Below are 18,660 nucleotides of genomic sequence, written 5' to 3' on the forward strand. Positions count from 1 at the left end.
GCTGTATCACATCCAGCCATGATTGGGAGTCCCATAGGGCGGTGCACAATTGCGTCGTCTGTGTTTGGCTGGGGTAGGCCGTCATTATAAATAAGAATGTGTTCTTAACTGACTTGCCTAGTTAGATAAAGATACAAATGAAATGAGTAAAACAGTACATAAACATTAAAGTGACTAGTGATTCCATGTCTATGTATACAGGGCAGCAGCCTCTAAGGTGCAGGGTTGAGTAACCGGTTAGAAGCTGGCTAGTGATGGCTATTGTCATGACTTGCCCTTTTAGGTGAGGATCATAGGCGCCAGATTCCCCCCCTCCCACCAGTTTTATGACGGTCATAAATACCTGGAGGAAAACTCTCTCTCACACTCTTTCAGAAATGTAAGTTAAATCCCTTTAACAGAGAGAGACATTGCAGTACGGTAACACCAAAAAGTTTAATAATTAAGCAATATTTCTGTAATCCAAACAGTTGGAAGGGTCCATGGGTACTTAAAAGAACAATTGTCAAATTAATTTCTAATTTGTGATATAACTAAGGACAGTAGAACAACATAACTATCTCTGAGTGTGTATATTTCCCAGTGATCAGATTCACATCTGTTGTGGATTTATATGATTAGATTAAATATGAAATAATTTGTCAGAAGCTGTAATGTGATGTGGCTGTGACCCCACCCCAAGTGCATATTAAATAGGACTCGTGACAAAATGTACATTAGGCCAGCAACATGAGCTGAAAGGTACAGAATGGCTAGAAACGCTGAAACTTTCAGAGAAGAAAATCTCTAGTCTTCACTCAAAGAAAAAAAAACTTTCCCCAAAATGAGTTTTTATTGAGAATTATTTTTTTTCTTCCCAGAATACATTTGTTCAGAACAGCATTTTTACATATAAAAAAAACCCTGTTATTTTACACTGTAGATGAATTCAATGCTTGGTGTATATACAGAACCAAAATTCACGGTGTGAAAGTGTTTAATACAGTCATGCTCAAAGCAGACAAAAAAAACAAAAAAAAAAAATCTTTCCTCACCCAACAAAATGGGCAAAAAAGTATGAATGTGGCATATAAGTACGATTACATCTTCCTAAACGTACACCACCTCCCTTCAGCCCAGTTTCAACAGAGGACCTATGAGTGGTTCACTTGATAACTCTTCCAATGCACACTTTAATAAAAAGTAAACACTTGACAAAGCTGCACCACATTCTAAGAGCCCTACACTCAACTTTCTGATCCTACAGTATTATTGGAGCGCGGCTTTAAACAGTCACATGTCTGGCGGACAAACATGGTTATATTCAGAGTCTTGACCAAACCTTCCCTTGCTACTCAATCAGTGAAATGAGTGGCCATCAGGTCAAAATCTGATGGCCACTCAAAATTAAAACATACTAAAGAGCCCAGTTGTGAAGGTACACTCTACATTCATGCCTATATCCTCCAGGTAATTGAGGTGATGGAATTTAAGCAGAAAACCAAAGCGTTCCTATGTATACTGTGTTGGTTGTATGACATCAGCCCAGTAAGAGGGACTTCCCTCATCCCAGTGCAGTATACATGCTTGTATACTACAGAGCCATTGTCGCAGTCTGAAAAGGGACAACACCCCTGCCCCCTCAAACGCTTGTGGATCAGACCATTTTAATAGATATGAAACACTTCAGATGACCCTGAGGAGGCTAACCAGTCTCAGGCAAACTGTTACAGAGCGGTTGATCAGAGTGTGGTGAATGTCAGGATGTAGTCAGTCCCACCACTTCAATACACACACAATTCTGTTTGGGCTGAACCTCCTGTAGGCCATGTCAGGGGAGATGCCAGAAAGCATCCGGAAAATGACACAGGAGAGAACAGATTCATTGTGCAGATAAAAAAAAATGTAAATGGACATAAAATAATGTGAATAATAAGAGTTTTGTAGGACTTGGTCTGATCTGGGGCATGTCCATGTCCATTAAGACGGTTGCTTCGTCACAGGTGTTGCAGCCAGGTGTCGGACTAGAAGAGCAGGGCTCCCATGCTGCCCACTTCACTCTGCTCCTTGACGAATATCTCAAAGTACTGGTAAATGATGGTGACAGCCAGCAGGATACCCGTGCCAGAGCCAATAGCACCCAGGAAGTCCGCCATGACAGATAGACCGCCGATACAGAGACCACCAAAGGCCGCCGCTGTGGGGATGTACCTGGAAAGCACAGAGGCAAGATTTCAGCTTGATACAGAAGGCAAACTCAAGTAGTAGTGCACCAATCATTACCTGAAGAAAGCATGTTTGGAAAAGTGTAATATTAAACCCTGTTAAATTAAGACATGGATTGTTATGGCTAAAAGGTTAGAGTTTTGACTAAGATAGTTTACCTGTTGAGTTCATGAACCATAGAGGTCTCTCTGTGACCCCTCATCACCATCTGCTGCTCCTTTAGCTGCTTAGCCACCTGGGAGAGCAAACACACACTCATGGATTACATTACATGTACAGGTCCTCTGAAACATGCCATCCTAAAATGCCGTAGACATTTTAGGAGATTCCTACATCAAAATTATGAATTTATGATTACATAGTCCAACAAATGTACAGGACATATGGTAGAAGGACTTACATCTTTGGCAGAAGAGCCAGACACCTCGATCCAGGTCTTGGAGAAAAAGGCACAGGATCCCAGCATGAAGCAGATGTAGATGGCAGCGTGGATGGGGTCGTCTAGGACCGAGCCAAACGACTCCGGGGGAGAGAAGTAGTAACAGAGCCCACCCACTGGGTAGGCACGAGCTGGACCGCCTGACGATGTGTCCTACAAACACACAAGTCTGGTCAGCTTATACATTCTGTGTTGCTCGATATGTTCAAATCGAATCAGATTTGATTGGTTGTGTACACATTATCACAGGTGTATGTTCCTAGCTCCAACAGTGCAGTAATACCTAACAATACACGCAAATCCCCAAAATAAAAAGGAATTCAGGAATATTAGAATGAGCAATGTCAGAGTCCGGAATATAAATATATACTGTATGTATAGACATTATGGACAGTATATAGAAAGGTGTGTACAACAGTAGTTATATACGATGAGCCTTGACTATAAAATACAGTGTATACACACACATGGTGTGTAAAACAGTATTTAAACATTATTAAAGTGACAAGTGTTCAATGACTATGTACATAGGGCAGCAGTCTCTAAGGTGCAGGGATGAATACCGGATGGTAGCCAGCTAGTAACAGTGACTTAAGTTCAGGGTACTGTGGGGCTGTTAATGTGACAAACCTTGGGTTTAGAGTTCGGACATGGTAATTCAGAGAAATGGTTTAAAATGGTGTGTACTTACAGACCAGGTGCCCAGCAGGTTAACCAGGAAGTTGCCACTGAAGCGAGTGGAGAGCATCTGAGAGATGACGTATAGGTTGGACACGAGGGCAGACTGGAGGATGATGGGAATGTTGGAGGTGTAGAAGAGCTTGATGGGATAAGTGTTGTACTGGCCACGGTAACGGGCAGACTTGATGGGCAGGTCCACCCTGAAGCCCTGTAGAGAGACGGGTGGAAGAGAGACATTGTAAGAGAGGGTAGAACATACCCACATCATAAATATAGTGTCTAAATGGTCATTAATAAAAAAGGTTTAAGAAAAAATGTATGCATTGTGTTGTTTTCTGACAATAACAAATGTGTTCTTTAACAGGTTTAAAGGAAGAAAGACAGTTACTGACCTGGAAGTATATGACTACACCAAAGACGAAAACGGTGGCGAGGAGGTTCAAAAGATTTGGCAGGTTCTGGCGGTAGAAGGCCTCTCTCAGGGCGCGCACTTTGTCTGTTCGCGTGGCCAGCAGGTGGAAGAGGGCAATGATGGCTCCCTCAAACTCTGTACCTAAACACAAGAGACTAAAACATCAGCCTCACATCTAGAGACCACCTAAACTAACCTTGACCCCTGGGGTTCTTCTCAAGGCCAAGTCAATCTATAGGAGCCATAGTTGGTCTTGTGAAATTACCACTTGCATATAACCAGGTATTATTAAATTAGTAAGTCTGTCCTAAATGTACACCAAAACAGGGCACATCAGTTGCAATGCCTCAGTTTAGCCCGTGAGACCTGCTGTCCTTCTCCCACAGCTGTCTGCTCTGGTGTCTTACCTCTGCCAGTGTTGACAGTGGTGGGGCTGAAGGCCTTCCAGACAATTGTCTCACAGATGTTGGTGGCAATGAACAGGGAGATACCAGAACCCAGACCATAGCCCTTCTGCAGCAGTTCATCCAGCAGCAGCACGATTAGACCTGCCACAAACAGCTGGAGGGGGAGACAGGTGGGTTAGAGACCGAGACAAACCACTCACACTGGAGCCCTGTTTGACTTCCTTTAAATAGGCAGTGGGGCAAAAAAGTATTTAGTCAGCCACCAATTGTGCAAGTTCTCCCACTTAAAAAGACGAGAGGCCTGTACTTTCCATCATAGGTACACTTCAACTATGACAGACAAAATGAGGAAAATAATTCCAGAAAATCACATTGTAGGATTTTTAATGAATACCCTTTGTTGGCAATGACAGAGGTCAAACATTTTCTGTAAGTCTTCACACACTGTTGCTGGTATTTTGGCCCATTCCTCCATGCAGATCTCCTCTAGAGCAGTGATGTTTTGGGGCTGTTGCTGGGCAACACGGACTTTCAACTCCCTCCAAAGATTTTCTATGGGGTTGAGATCTGGAGACTGGCTAGGCCACTCCAGGACCTTGAAATGCTTCTTACGAAGCCACTCCTTCTTTGCCCGGGCGGTGTGTTTGTGATCATTGTCATGCTGAAAGACCCAGCCACGTTTCATCTTCAATGCCCTTGCTGATGGAAGGAGGTTTTCACTCAATCTCACGATACATGGCCCCATTCATTCTTTCCTTTACACGGATCAGTCGTCCTGGTCCCTTTGCAGAAAAACAGCCCCAAAGCATGATGTTTCCACCCCCATGCTTCACAGTAGGTATGGTGTTCTTTGGATGCAACTCAGCATTCTTTGTCCTCCAAACACGACGAGTTGAGTTTTGACCAAAAGGTTATATTTTGGTTTCATCTGACCATATGACATTCTCCCAATCTTCTTCTGGATCATCCAAATGATCTCTAGCAAACTTCAGACAGGCCGGGACATGTACTGGCTTAAGCAGGGGGACACGTCTGGCACTGCAGACGAGTCCCTGGCGGCGTAGTGTGTTACTGATGGTAGACTTTGTTACTTTGGTCCCAGCTATCTGCAGGTCATTCACTAGGTTCCCCCGTGTGGTTCTGGGATTTTTGCTCACCGTTCTTGTGATCATTTTGACCCCACGGGGTGAGATCTTGCGTGGAGCCCCAGATCGAGGGAGATTATCAGTGGTCTTGAATGTCTTCCATTTCCTAATAATTGCTCCCACAGTTGATTTCTTCAAACCAAGCTGCTTACCTATTGCAGATTCAGTCTTCCCAGCCTGGTGCAGGTCTACAATTTTGCTTCTGGTGTCCTTTGACAGATCTTTGGTCTTGGCCATAGTGGAGTTTGGAGTGTGACTGTTTGAGGTTGTGGGCAGGTGTCTTTTATACTGATAACAAGTTCAAACAGGTGCCATTAATACAGGTAACGAGTAGAGGACAGAGGAGCCTATTAAAGAAGGTCTGTGAGAGTCAGAAATCTTGCTTGTTTGTAGGTGACCAAATACTTATTTTCCACCATAATTTGCAAATAAATTCATTACAGAAATCCTACAATGTAATTTTCTGGATTTTTTTCTTCTAATTTTGTCTGTCATAGTTGAAGTGTACCTATGATGAAAATTACATACCTCATCTTTTTAAGTGGGAGAACTTGCACAATTGGTGGCTGACTAAATACTTTTTTGCCCCACTGTACCTTTTGTGGATGTGAACCTCGCTTTAAAAGTATCCAATCACTTACAGATTCATAGTGATAACCTCTGAAAAGGTAGCAAGAAAGGAGTATTGGACCAAGGCCTGAATCTGAGGGGGGATAAGAATATGACAGAGGGGTGGAGAGGAGGGCTCACCTGGATGATGATGAGCAGACAGATCCCAGCGCCCATATCGGAGGGGTCTCCGTACATTCCAGTCATCACATACACGATGGCCTGACCAATGGTGATGATCATACCAAACACTGTAGGAGATAGCAATGGGTTAAAAATTATATGGCCTCATTCACAGTAATGCTTAAACTTGACAGAATTAGATCAAACTAGGAACAAGAAGTGTGGCTTGTGGTCTTACATTTCTGTGCTCCGTTGAAGAGGGCCCTGTCTTTGGGGGTGTCTCCCACCTCAATGATCTTAGCTCCGGCCAGGAGCTGCATGATTAGGCCGGAGGTGACTATGGGAGAGATTCCCAGCTCCATCAGGGTACCTGGATGGACAGGAGAGACCCAGGGTAGGTTAACAGGAGAGCAGAGCCATAGAGTTGTTCAGCCATTCAATCAGAAATAATACCAACTACCCACTCAAGTCAGAGATAAAATGATCACTCCTATTGATCAATTCATCATTCACTCAACATTATCAATTCACACAGTTACTAATTGACTCATTCATTGCCATGTCCCTTGATGTATCAATTCACAGAGACATTCATTTATTCACTTGTTGTCTCTACATTGCAAAAGTGACAACCCACCTCTGTTGGAGGCCAGAATGACTCTCATCCAGTAGAAGGGATCTGCAGAGTCTGAGGACATGATGCCAAAAAGGGGAATCTGGAGGATAGGTGACAGACGTTCAGGAGTGAGTTTTTATTCTACTCGATTAAAATGCTAGAAAAAAGTGTGTGTGAACAATACATCAGATATTTACCTGGCAGCAGACAAGGAAAATGAAGAGAGTGATGGCTGTCCATAGTACCTTCTCTCTGAACTGGATCTGTTGAACAATGCAATTACAGTGAGACATGGAAGCAACAATGACGGCAGGAACAACAGAGGTTTATACAGTTGAAAGTAAAACATACTTGTCTTCATAAAGTAAAATACTGTACCTTTCTTTCAGGTTTCTGGATTTCAGGTAATACTGCGCAGAACGGCTTTATTACCTCCAGGAATTTGACTGAAAACAGACAAAAGGAGGGATGTTATTCAATAGACTCGCCATAATAAACATAAATCAAGGCCAGTGAATGACCTAACAATGTATAGGGGGACGTGGCATAGCGGTACATGCATAGCGGGTTAGATCTTTGGCTATAAACTAAGCGAATTCACTATGAAAACAGATCTTTCTATACACAATTGTTAATCCAATGTAAAACATTTAGCATATCAGCAAATGTGTTTCAGTAAACATGTACTGCTTATGATACGAGATATTTAAACCTGTGTCAAACATCGGCTGTTAGCTAAGCGTCGTCATCACTAATCTGGATGTGTCAGTCTGCATCCAATATAGCTAACGTTAGCTATACTATCTAGATAACGTTACATGTTAACTAGCATGCAGCAGTTATCATACTCCGATATATCAAATACCATGTAACACTGGTTGCTATGATATCAATGTAACGTTAGCTGACTGGACATAATAAAAAGTAGTTAACATCTGTACAGCTAACGTTAGCAAGCTAACGTTAGTTAGCAAGTGACACTGATAGCTAACGCGTTAGCTGGCTAACTAGCTAGCTCTTTTAAACTTCCGTTTCTTGACAACTGACAAAACTAGCCATTTACTTGCAGGCATTGCTGTTGAAGACAGGGGTTAAAATATGCGTGAAATAAAGACCACTTGTCACCCAGCTAGCTAACAGTTAGCTCTAGCTACAATGAAAATGGCCTAAGATCCAATCATTGAAAAATGACATAGCCTGCATCGGATTCATCAAAAGTTCCCCGATTATGTGAAATCGTCCTTTACTTTAGCTAACTACTTTAGTCTGGGGGATACTCACTGCCCATGATGATTTCCCAAGCGTTACGATCTTTGAGTGTGTGGTCCTTATGTGCCTTATAGGTCTCTCCAGTTTTCGTTCTGACTACCGGCGAAATGCTCTACAGCTGAGAAAGAAAGCGCGTTAGAGACACGTCAACACTACACAAGCAAAGATAGAACAATGAAACAGATATTTCACTGGATGTATAAATGTGAAGCATCCGGTTGGCGTTTCCACTCACTACCAAATCTGGTAGCGAGAAGAAGCCTAATGGCGCGCAGCGGAAGAAGAGGAAACGAGGTGGATTTTGGTCGACATTCTGCACATTTCCTCAGCGATTAAACATTTGATCTTAATGCGGTTTTCTGTTCCCAAAATCGGTTATGAACAGGGTGGGCTAAGTTTTCTAGACCTTACCCCTTTTCAAACGTAGAAATCGCGCTGTTTAGGAGTGCAAAGGCTAATTGAGTTATTGAGTAGGCGTTCCCTTACGGGAAATATGCCACTATATACTAGAACGCGCAAATGGATATCGCTAATGCATGCTTGGCTCTGCCCCCATCCTTGCTTGTTCTGCCCACTATGACTCATTTGTTCCTATTGGAAACGACAAGCAGTGGTCTATCTTGGTTTAGTTATAAAAAATATTTGACACAAGCGCTCCAACAGAGACGGAAGAGGAAGCGAGACACAATCGTTTTTTTCCCTGGTTCAATGAACTAAATAATACCAGACCCAGCTACTATTGCATTGGTGTCGCACCCAGTTAAGTAGACCGGAACTAACGCTTTTTCAATGGTTAACGGCATCCAATAAATGTTTCATTACCGCAACGTACTCGACTGGAGTATAACTCCCTTATACTTTGCATAAAAAATAATAATACAAAAATAAAAATAAATAAATCAACAAATACCCTAACATCTAACCTTACGCTCATTAAACACACACCACCATACTCCACTATTTAAATCTATCAAGTCCTACAGCCTGAAAGGATATGACACCATCACTCAACACACTCTGTAACTCTTCTAATGTCAAGTCTCGTACACCTAAATACTTCTCTGCAGCTGCCACCACAACCTCAATTTTCTGCAACTTACATTCCATCTCTACAGTACAGTTGATAACCATTGCTATAAATGCAACAAAAACATCCAATCTTACTGAAACATATCACTTGTTGGCCTATTCCTCTGTACTGGTAGAGCTCTACTACTCACACCACTCCTCTCAGGACCCCTCCACCTTGACCCATCTTCCTCTACTTTCTTCACAACCTCAGAACACAACAACTTTTGCACTACTCTAACCCTGGAAACCTCGACCTGCTTCTCTCACACCGGACATTTCTGATCCCCAGCCACATGGGCACCACTGCAATAAACACATACAGCTTATTTCCCCAATGCTACACATTCCTTTGTCTCATGCCCCTCTGCACACTTCTCACACCTAGGAATCTCCCTCCTACACACAGCTGCCACAAGCCCATAAGCTTGACACCTGTAACAATGTAATAAAATTAAAAAAAATAACAGACGACTTTTCTGTTTCACCATTCACGCCACCCTGTCTGCATCGCACCAAACAACGAGCATCACAAATACCAGGAACCTTCCCTTTCAGTTGGTCAACTTTCACATTCACCACTACCCCAGTAATCACTCCTTTCAATGGTGCCCTTTTCTTGAAATCATAACAATTTACATCACTTGTCCCCATTCGCTTGACGCGGACTGCCTGCTCCCTCTGACCAGCAGAAACACAAACAATTATCACAAGACCATTTCTAGTTACCTTCACCGATTCCACAACACCCAACTCTGTTTTCACTAACCCTGAAACCACACATGGATCAGCCAAAAGATAACTATCCACTTTTTCCAAAAATGTCACTCCATCACAAAATCATCTTTAACAGATTCATAATTTCTCCTGTATTCGATCCAACATACAGCTCACTCTGCTTACATTTTCCACCATTATTCTTAATCAAATCAAAGTTTATTTGTCACGTGCGCCGAATACAACCTTACAGTGAAATGCTTATTTACAAGCCCTAACCAACAATGCAATTTAAGGAAAAAAATAGCTATTAGGTAAACAATAGATAAGTAGAGAATGAACACCCCCCAACCCCCCAAAAAACAGTAAAAATAACAGTAATGAGGCTGTATACAGGTGGTACTGGTACAGAGTCATGTGCGGGGACCAGTTAGCCAAGCTAATTGAGGTAATATGTGTGACGACCGTCTGAAGAAGTAGACCAAGGTGCAGCGTGGTAAGTGTTCATGATCTTTAATACTTAGACCACCAAACAAAAACAGAAATAATGAACGTCCCGTTCTGCCAGCTTCACAGAGCTAACAAAAAACAAGATCCCACAACATAGGTGGGGAAAACAGGCTACCTAAGTATGATTCCCAATCAGAGACAACGATAGACAGCTGCCTCTGATTGGGAACCACACAAGGCCAAAACCAAATAAATACAAAACATAGAATGCCCACCCCACATCACACCCTGACCTCACCAAATAGAGAAATAAAAAGGTTCTCTAAGGTCAGGGCGCGACAATATGTACATGTACAGTTGAAGTCGGAAGTTTACATACACTGTCACGCCCTGGCCTTAGTTATCTTTGTTTTCTTTATTATTTTGGTTAGGCCAGGGTGTGACATGGGTGATTTATGTGTTTTTCTTGTCTAGGGTTTTTTGTAGATTTATGGGGTTGTGTTCAGTTTAGGTGTCTAGGTAAGTCTATGGTTGCCTAGATTGGTTCTCAATCAGAGGCAGGTGTTTTTCGTTGTCTCTGATTGGGAACCATATTTAGGCAGCCATATTCTTTGGGTATTTTGTGGGTGATTGTTTCCTGTATTTGTGTTTTATGCACCAGTTAGGACTGTTACAGTTTTCACGTTTATTGTTTTCTAGTTTGTTCATGTTTTCTTATTAAAGAACCATGAACTATAACCACGCTGTGTTTTGGTCCACCTCTCCTTCCCAGGAAGAAAGCAGTGACATACACTTAGGCTGGAGTCATTAAAACTTGATTTTCAACCACTCCACAAATGTCTTGTTAACAAACCATGGTTTGACAAGTCTTTGTTTTGACAAGTACTTTGTGCATGACAAGTCATTTTTCCAACAATTGCTTCCAGACAGACTATTTCACTTATAATTCACTGTATCACAATTCCAGTGGGTCAGAAGTTAACATACACATTGCTGACTGTGCCTTTGGAAAATTCCAGATAATGTCATGGCTTTAGAAGTTTCTGATAGGCTAATTGACATCCTTTGAGTCAATTGGAGGTGTACCTGTGGATGTATTTCAAGCCCTACCTTCAAACTCACTGCCTCTTTGCTTGACATCATGGGAAAATCAAAAGAAATCAGCCAAGACCTCAGATAAATATTGTAGACCTTCACAAGTCTGGTTCATCCTTGGGAGCAATTTCGAAACGCCTGACGGTACCACGTTCATCTGTACAAACAATAGTACACAAGTATAAACACCATGGAACCACGCAGCCGTCATACTGCTCAGGAAGGAGACGCGTTCTGTCTCCTAGAGATGAACGTACTTTGTTGCAAAAGTACAAATCAATCCCAGAACAACAGCAAAGGACCTTGTGAAGATGTTGGAGGAAACAGGTACAAAACTATCTATACCCACAGTAAAACAAGTCCTAAATCGACAACCTAAAAGGCAGCTCAGCAAGGAGGAAGCCACTGCTCCAAAACCTCAACAAAAAAAAGCCAGACTACGGTTTGCAACTGCACATGGGGACAAAGATCATACTTTTTAGCGAAATATCCTCTGGTCTGATGAAACAAAAATAGAACTGTTTGGCCATAATGACCATCGTTATGTTTGGAGGAAAAGTAACATCTCAAGACATCAGTCAGGAAGTTAAAGCTTGGTCGCAAATTGGTCTTCCAAATGGACAATGACCCCAAGCATACTTCTAATGTTGTGGCAAAATGGCTTAAGGACAACAACATCAAGGTATTCGAGTGGCCATCACAAAGCCCTGACCTCAATGCTATTGAAAATTTGTGGGCAGAACTAAAAAGCGTGTGCGAGTAAGGAGGCCTTACAAACCTGTCTCAGTTACATCACCTCTGTCAGGAGGAATGGGCCAAAATTTACAAAACTTATTGTGGGAAGCTTGTGGAAGGCTACCCAAAACGGTTGACCTAGGTTAAACAATTTAAAGGCAATGCTACCAAATACTAATTGAGGGAATGTAAACTTGTGACACACTGGGAATGTGATGAAAGAAATAAAAGCTGAAATAAATCATTCTCTCTACTATTATTCTGATATTTCACATTCTTAAAATAAAGTGGTGATCCTAACTGACTTACGACAGGGAATTTTTACTCAGATTAAATGTCAGGAATTGTGAAAAACTGAGTTTAATTGTGTTTGGTTAAGTTGTATGTATAATCTTCCGACTTCAACTGTAGGTATAGTTAAAGTGACTATGCATAGATTACAGAGAGTAGTAGCAGCGTAAAATAGGGGGTTGTCGGGACACAATACAATTAGTTCAGGTAGTCATTTGATTACCTGTTCAGGAGTCTTATGCCTTGGGGGTAAAAGCTGTTGAGAAGCCTTTTGGTCCTAGAATTGGTGCTCCGGTACCACTTGCCTTGCGGTAGCAGAGAGAACAGTCTGTGACTAGGGTGGCTGGGGTTTTTGACAATTTTAGGGCCTTCCTCTGACAACATCTGGTGTAGAGGTCCTGGATGCAGGAAGCTTAGCCCTAGTGATGTTTTGGGCCATACGCACCACCCTCTGAAGTGCCTTGCAGCCGGAGGCTGAGCAATTGCTGTACCAGGCTGTGATGCAACCAGGAGGCTCTCGATGTTGCAGCTGTGGAACCTTTTGAGGATCTGAGGACCCATGCCAAATCTTTTCAGTCTCCTGGGGGGGAACCTTTTGTCAAGGTTTTTCACGACTGTCTTGGTATGTTTTGACCATTCTAGTTTGTTGGTGATGTGGACACCAAGGAACTTGACGCTCTCAATCTGCTCTACTACAGCCCGGTCTATGAGAATTTGGGTGTGCTTGGTTCTTTTTGCATTACTCCTCTCATATGTATATACTGTATTCTATTCTACTGTAATTTAGTCTATGCCACTCCAACATTGCTTGTGGAAATATTTATATATTCGTAATTCCATTCCTTTAGATATGTGTGTATCGTATTGTGTGTATTGTTGTGAAATTGTTAGATATTGCTTGTTAGATATTAATGCACTGTTGGAGCTAGAAACACAAGCATTTTGTTACACCCGCAATCTGCTAAACATGTGTATGTGACCAATCAAATTTGATTTGATTTACCTGGGGAACCCCCGACAGCAAAGTTCAATCATCTCCTGGTAGTATATTTGTTGATAAACTTTGGATCCCTTTCAAAAGAACCGTGCGTCTGCCCTCGACCTGCCACATCTCTTCGCCGGGCTGCCTAAATGGCTGAACGAGTGAATTATATTAATTTATCCACCATCTTTGGCTTCTTTGGTTTCTAGAGTGAAAATTTTATTGAAAACAATGCAGTAGGTACAATATTTTTTATCCTGTTCCCCTTGGTCGTTTTAGCACAGCACTGGCCCTTAATGCATTGGTCAGACAGGTGTGTATTCAAATCAAATCAAATTTAATTTGTCACATACACATGGTTAGCAGATGTTAATGCGAGTGTAGTGAAATGCTTGTGCTTCTCGTTCCGACCATGCAGTATTATCTAACAAGTAATCTAACCTAACAATTTCACAACAACTACCTTATACACACAAGTGTAAAGGAATGAATAAGAATATGTACATAAAAATATATGAATGAGCGAAGGCCAAACGGCATAGGCTAGATGCAGTAGATGGTACAGAGTACAGTATATACATATGAGATGAGGAATGTAGGGTATGCAATCATTATATAAAGTGGCATTGTTTAAAGTGGCTAGTGATACATTTATTAGAACAATTTTTCATTATTAAAGTGGCTGGAGATGAGTCAGTATGTTGGCAGCAGCCACTCAATGTTAGTGGTGGCTGTTTAACAGTCTGATGGCCTTGAGATAGAAGTTGTTTTTCAGTCTCTCGGTCCCAGCTTTGATGCACCTGTACTGACCTCACCTTCTGGATGATAGTGGGGTGAACAGGTAGTGGCTCGGGTGGATGTTGTCCTTGATGATCTTTTTGGCCTTCCTGTGACATTGGGTGGTGTAGGTGTCCTGGAGGGCAGGTAGTTTGCCCCCGGTGATACGTTGCAGACCTCACTACCCTCTGGAGAGCCTTATGCTTGTGGGCGGAACAGTTGCTGCACCAGGGTTTGATACAGCCCGACACGATGCTCTCGAATGTGCTTCTGTAAAAGTTTGTGACTGTTTTTGGTGACAAGCAGAATTTCTTCAGCCTCCTGAGGTTGAAGAGGCGCTGCTGCGCCTTCTTCACCACGCTGTCTGTGTGGGTGGACCATTTCAGTTTGTCCGTGATGTGTACGCCGAGGAACTTAAAACTTTCCACCTTCTCCACTACTGTCCCGTCGATGTGGATAGGGGGCTGCTCCCTCTGCTGTCCACGATCATCTCCTTTGTTTTGTTGACATTGAGTGTGAGGTTATTTTCCTGACACCACACTCCGAGGGCCCTCACCTCCTCCCTGTAGGCCATCTCGTCGTTGTTGGTAATCAAGCCTACCACTGTAGTGTTGTCTGCAAACTTGATGACTGAGTTGGAGGTGTGCATGGCCACGCAGTCGTGGGTGAACAGGGAGTACAGGAGAGGGCTGAGAACTCACCCTTGTGGGGCCCCAGTGTTGAGGATCAGCGGGGTGGAGATGTTGTTTCCTAACCTCACCACCTGGGGGTGGCCCGTCAGGAAGTCCAGTACCCAGTTGCACAGGGCAGGGTTGAGACCCAGAGTCTCGAGCTTACTGACGAGTTTGGAGGGTACTAGGGTGTTAAATGCTGAGCTGTAGTCCGATGAACAGCATTCTTACATAGGTATTCCTCATGTCCGGACGGGTTAGTGTGCCGTGTGATTGCGATTGCGTCGTCTGTGGACCTATTGGGGCGTTAAGCAAATTGGAGTGGGTCTAGGGTGTCAGGGAGGGTGGAGGTGATATGGTCCTTGACTAGTCTCTCAAAGCACTTCATGATGACGGAAGTGAGTGCTACGGGACGATAGTCATTTAGCTCAGTTACCTTCACTTTCTTGGGAAAAGGAACAATGGTGGCCCTCTTGAAGTATGTGGGAACAGCAAACTGGGATACGGATTGATTGAATATGTCCGTAAACACACCAGCCAGCTGGTCTGCGGATGCTCTGAGGACTCGGCTGGGGATGCCGTCTGGGCCGGCAGCCTTGCGATGGTCAACCCTTTTAAATGTTTTACTCACGTTGTCTGGAGTGAAGGAGAGCCCACAGGTTTTGGTTGCGTGCTGTGTCAAAGACAGCAAAGAAGTTGTTTAATTTGTCTGGGAGCAAGACATTGTGGTCTGCGACGGGGCTGGTTTTCCTTTTGTAGTCTGTGATTGACTGTAGACCCTTCCACATACCTCTCATGTCTGAACTGTTGAATTGTGGCTCTACTTTGTCTCTATACTGACGTTTAGATTGTTTGATTGTCTTGTGGAGGGAATACCTACACTGTTTGTTATCGGTCATGTTTCCTGTGACCTTGCCCTGATTAAAAGCAGTGGTTTGCGCTTTCAGTTTTGGGCAAATGTTGCCATCAATCCACGGTTTCTGGTTGGGGAATGTTTTAATAGACGCTGTGGGTACATCACCTATGCACTTGCTAATAAACTCGCTCACCGAATCAGTGTATTCATCAATGTTATTGTCTGACGCTATGCGGAACATATGCCAGTCCACGTGATTGAAGCAATCTTGAAGCATGGAATCCGATTGTTCGGACCAGCGTTGAACAGACCTGAGCATGGGCACTTCCTGTTTTAGTTTCTGTCGATAGGCTGGGAGCAACAAATGGAGTCATGGTTAGCTTTTCCGAAAGGAGAGCGGGGGAGGGCTTTATATGCGTCGCGGAAGTTAGAATAACAATGATCCAGGGTTTTGCCAGCCTGGGTCGCGCATTCGATATGCTGATCAAATTTAGGGAGCATTGTTTTCAGATTAGCCTTGTTAAAATCCCCAGCTACAATGCAGCCTCAGGATATGTGGTTTCCAGTTTACATAGAGTAGCCCACAGTACAGTGTAGGTCCGTTTTTTCATAATCTCACTGAAATCTCACTGTCTCAATGAAAAATGTGATGTCTTTGATGGGTATTATTATTATTATTATTATTATTATTATTATTATATAGAGACATACAAATATGGACACGTCATTGGCATTAAATAATACATGGATGACTTCCTGCAAAGAAATACAAAATGAATCACTCTATTTCAGTGAAGAGCCCATCATGGGACAAAAAATAGACTGTTCTGTTCATTCTAGTGTACTTAGGCAAACTTGTTTTGTCTGGCAACATTCAGCTGTGGGTTTGCTTGTCTGAGAGCCTCAGATAATGTCATCAAAAGCACCAACAGGAAACAGCACATCCTCATTATTACAGCAGTACATCTGACATATTCTTACCAATCAGTATTTCAGTGCATTGACCTTCTGGCAGATTCAGGTTCAGTGTTTGAAATACTTAATGAATTATGTGTATATGATTATGGGCTAACCGTTATATTACTGATGTTACTGATATTGGCAATATTTTCTTAAAACTGCATTGTTTGTTAAGGGCTTGTAAGTAAGCATTTCACTGTAAGGTCTACACCTGTTGTATTCGGCGCATGTGACAAATACAATTTGATTTGATTTACTCATAAAAAACATTAACAAAAAAAATGCTATTATTTATCTTAGGGAAATAAATGCAGACCCCCAGTTGAATACCCCTGCTGTAATGTAATATTGTGGATCAGGAAGCACAAGCAGTTGTGAAAAAGGAATGTGTGAAATGTTGAAATGTGTATGTAAAATAGGCCCAATCACCAAATGACACAAACAGTTGTGTGATGGTTTCCTGGAATTACTTGTGATATTCAAACGTGACAGGATATTTTTGTCACACACACACACACACCGCACTTCCGTTTTCATCCTCCTTGCCTTTCTTCGTCTGTCTATCGTCTGTCTATAGGGGACATTCCAGCACTTTGCTGCTGACGCAGGTGATTCTTTCATTCTGTTTCTCCACAGATCAGCTAGTCTGTCCTCCATCAAAACTAGGTCATAGAGCACACGCCTGTGTTACGATCCACTATACATTACCTCTTTCATGCATTTCACACCCTTTCAGTCATTCATGGTGTGCTACAGTACAGTATGGTAGACCTTTAGTGTGATAACATTTTGTTTTCAAAGCCTGAAGGAATCATTGGAATAGATTATCGTTCTACAGAATGATACATTGGACTACAATACAAATGTTGGTTTTACTACCATGTTTTATCTGTACTGATGTTCTTTATCTTCCTTCCTGTCTTCCTGACTGGGCTGATTGAGAGTTTGTTTGGCTTGTTCTTGTTGTGTTTGTTCTCAGACAACCACCACTTAAACCAGAAAGTGAAAGTGGGGGTTAATGAGGACAGTATGAGGAAGTCAAGTGGAGAATCTCAATTGCATACTCCTCACGTCCTCTCTCCTTCTCAAAACCTACTGGATCAGAAAGCTACCTTCTCTTCCAAGGGGTTTTGAGAAGGAGGCGAGGAGAGAGGAATATGCAATTGAGATTCTCTCAAGGCAAGGTATTAGGGGGTTGTGTGGTAGGGACAGGTGCAGTGAAGGTTAGATAATGAGAGTATGGGGTATGTTTCACTTCATACACAGATGCAGTCACGCAGACGCACGCACAGACGCAGTATACCACACCACGTTGTGTTTCTGCACCGGTCGAAGCCTCTTTCTGTGTGTGTGTGTGTGTGTGTGTGTGTGTGTGTGTGTGTGTGTGTGTGTGTGTGTGTGACTAGTGGGAGTAGAGATCACAAGACCACCACGGGACTGGGCAGTGAGTCACTGCACCCTGCTCTACTCTGCTGTTTTATCCTCCTGTAACAACCACAGGCTCTAGGATAGAGCAGGGTCAATAGAAACCAACTGGGTACCAGTATGGAATACACACACACAGGATTATAGAAATATCACTTTTATAACAACGATCTAAGGTTAAAAATAGCACAACAGGTCTGTAGTGGGTGGGCTTGGAAAACATCTCAAAGGTAATTTACAGTGAATCGCAAGTCAATGTTTACATGCAATGTTCTGTTCTTAAATAATCAACGCATCTCAAAAGGCACAGCTAATCTCCAAAGTAGACACGGTAAACTTCACACACAATACTTCAAGTAGAGATAAATTAACAAAGACTGCTCTTGCAATAAATAAGGTACAATTACACATTAAAACACAAGCAATACCTTTGCTGGCTGTCTCCAAGTCCAACACAGCTACCAAACAAGTTGTACTCAGAAAGAATACTTACATTTATCACTTTCAAATACACGTGGAGTGAAAAAGGATTGTCAACAGCAAACTGGAAATGTAGATTTGCAGACTATGGTCATGCTCCCTTGCTCAGATATTGCATGCATCAACCAATGGTTGCTTGCCACATCATCGACTGTGCTGTCAGGCACCAGATTGCTATAACATATGATGTGGTTATCTGATATGTAAAATACTTATCTAGGCGATGTAAGACGGCAGCACGTCTGAG

The 18,660-nt window shown here is 42.6% G+C and overlaps 1 protein-coding gene across 3 annotated transcripts; it reads right to left on the bottom strand.

The window, feature by feature from the left end:
* Positions 1-813: 813 nt before the first annotated feature.
* On the bottom strand, positions 814-18,445 carry LOC112254634 (protein transport protein Sec61 subunit alpha). Of its 3 annotated transcripts, none has more exons than XM_024427357.2 (13): positions 18,427-18,445; positions 7,919-8,024; positions 7,016-7,083; positions 6,835-6,900; positions 6,659-6,737; positions 6,260-6,391; positions 6,040-6,149; positions 4,145-4,298; positions 3,718-3,878; positions 3,336-3,533; positions 2,606-2,797; positions 2,364-2,440; positions 814-2,190 (listed from the first exon to the last, which is right to left on the bottom strand). In XM_024427357.2, exons 2-13 carry the CDS (start codon positions 7,923-7,925, stop codon positions 2,004-2,006), a joined length of 1,431 nt encoding a protein of 476 aa, XP_024283125.1. In that variant the 5' UTR covers positions 7,926-8,024; positions 18,427-18,445; the 3' UTR covers positions 814-2,003. The 3 variants fall into 3 exon arrangements, with proteins under 3 accessions (XP_024283125.1, XP_024283124.1, XP_024283123.1); XM_024427356.2 differs by lacking the exon at positions 18,427-18,445 and adding an exon at positions 8,318-8,464; XM_024427355.2 differs by lacking the exon at positions 18,427-18,445 and adding an exon at positions 8,142-8,273.
* Between the last annotated feature and the right edge of the window lie 215 nt (positions 18,446-18,660).

Source organism: Oncorhynchus tshawytscha, linkage group LG07 (genome assembly GCF_018296145.1).
Source record: "Oncorhynchus tshawytscha isolate Ot180627B linkage group LG07, Otsh_v2.0, whole genome shotgun sequence".
NCBI lineage: Eukaryota > Metazoa > Chordata > Actinopteri > Salmoniformes > Salmonidae > Oncorhynchus > Oncorhynchus tshawytscha.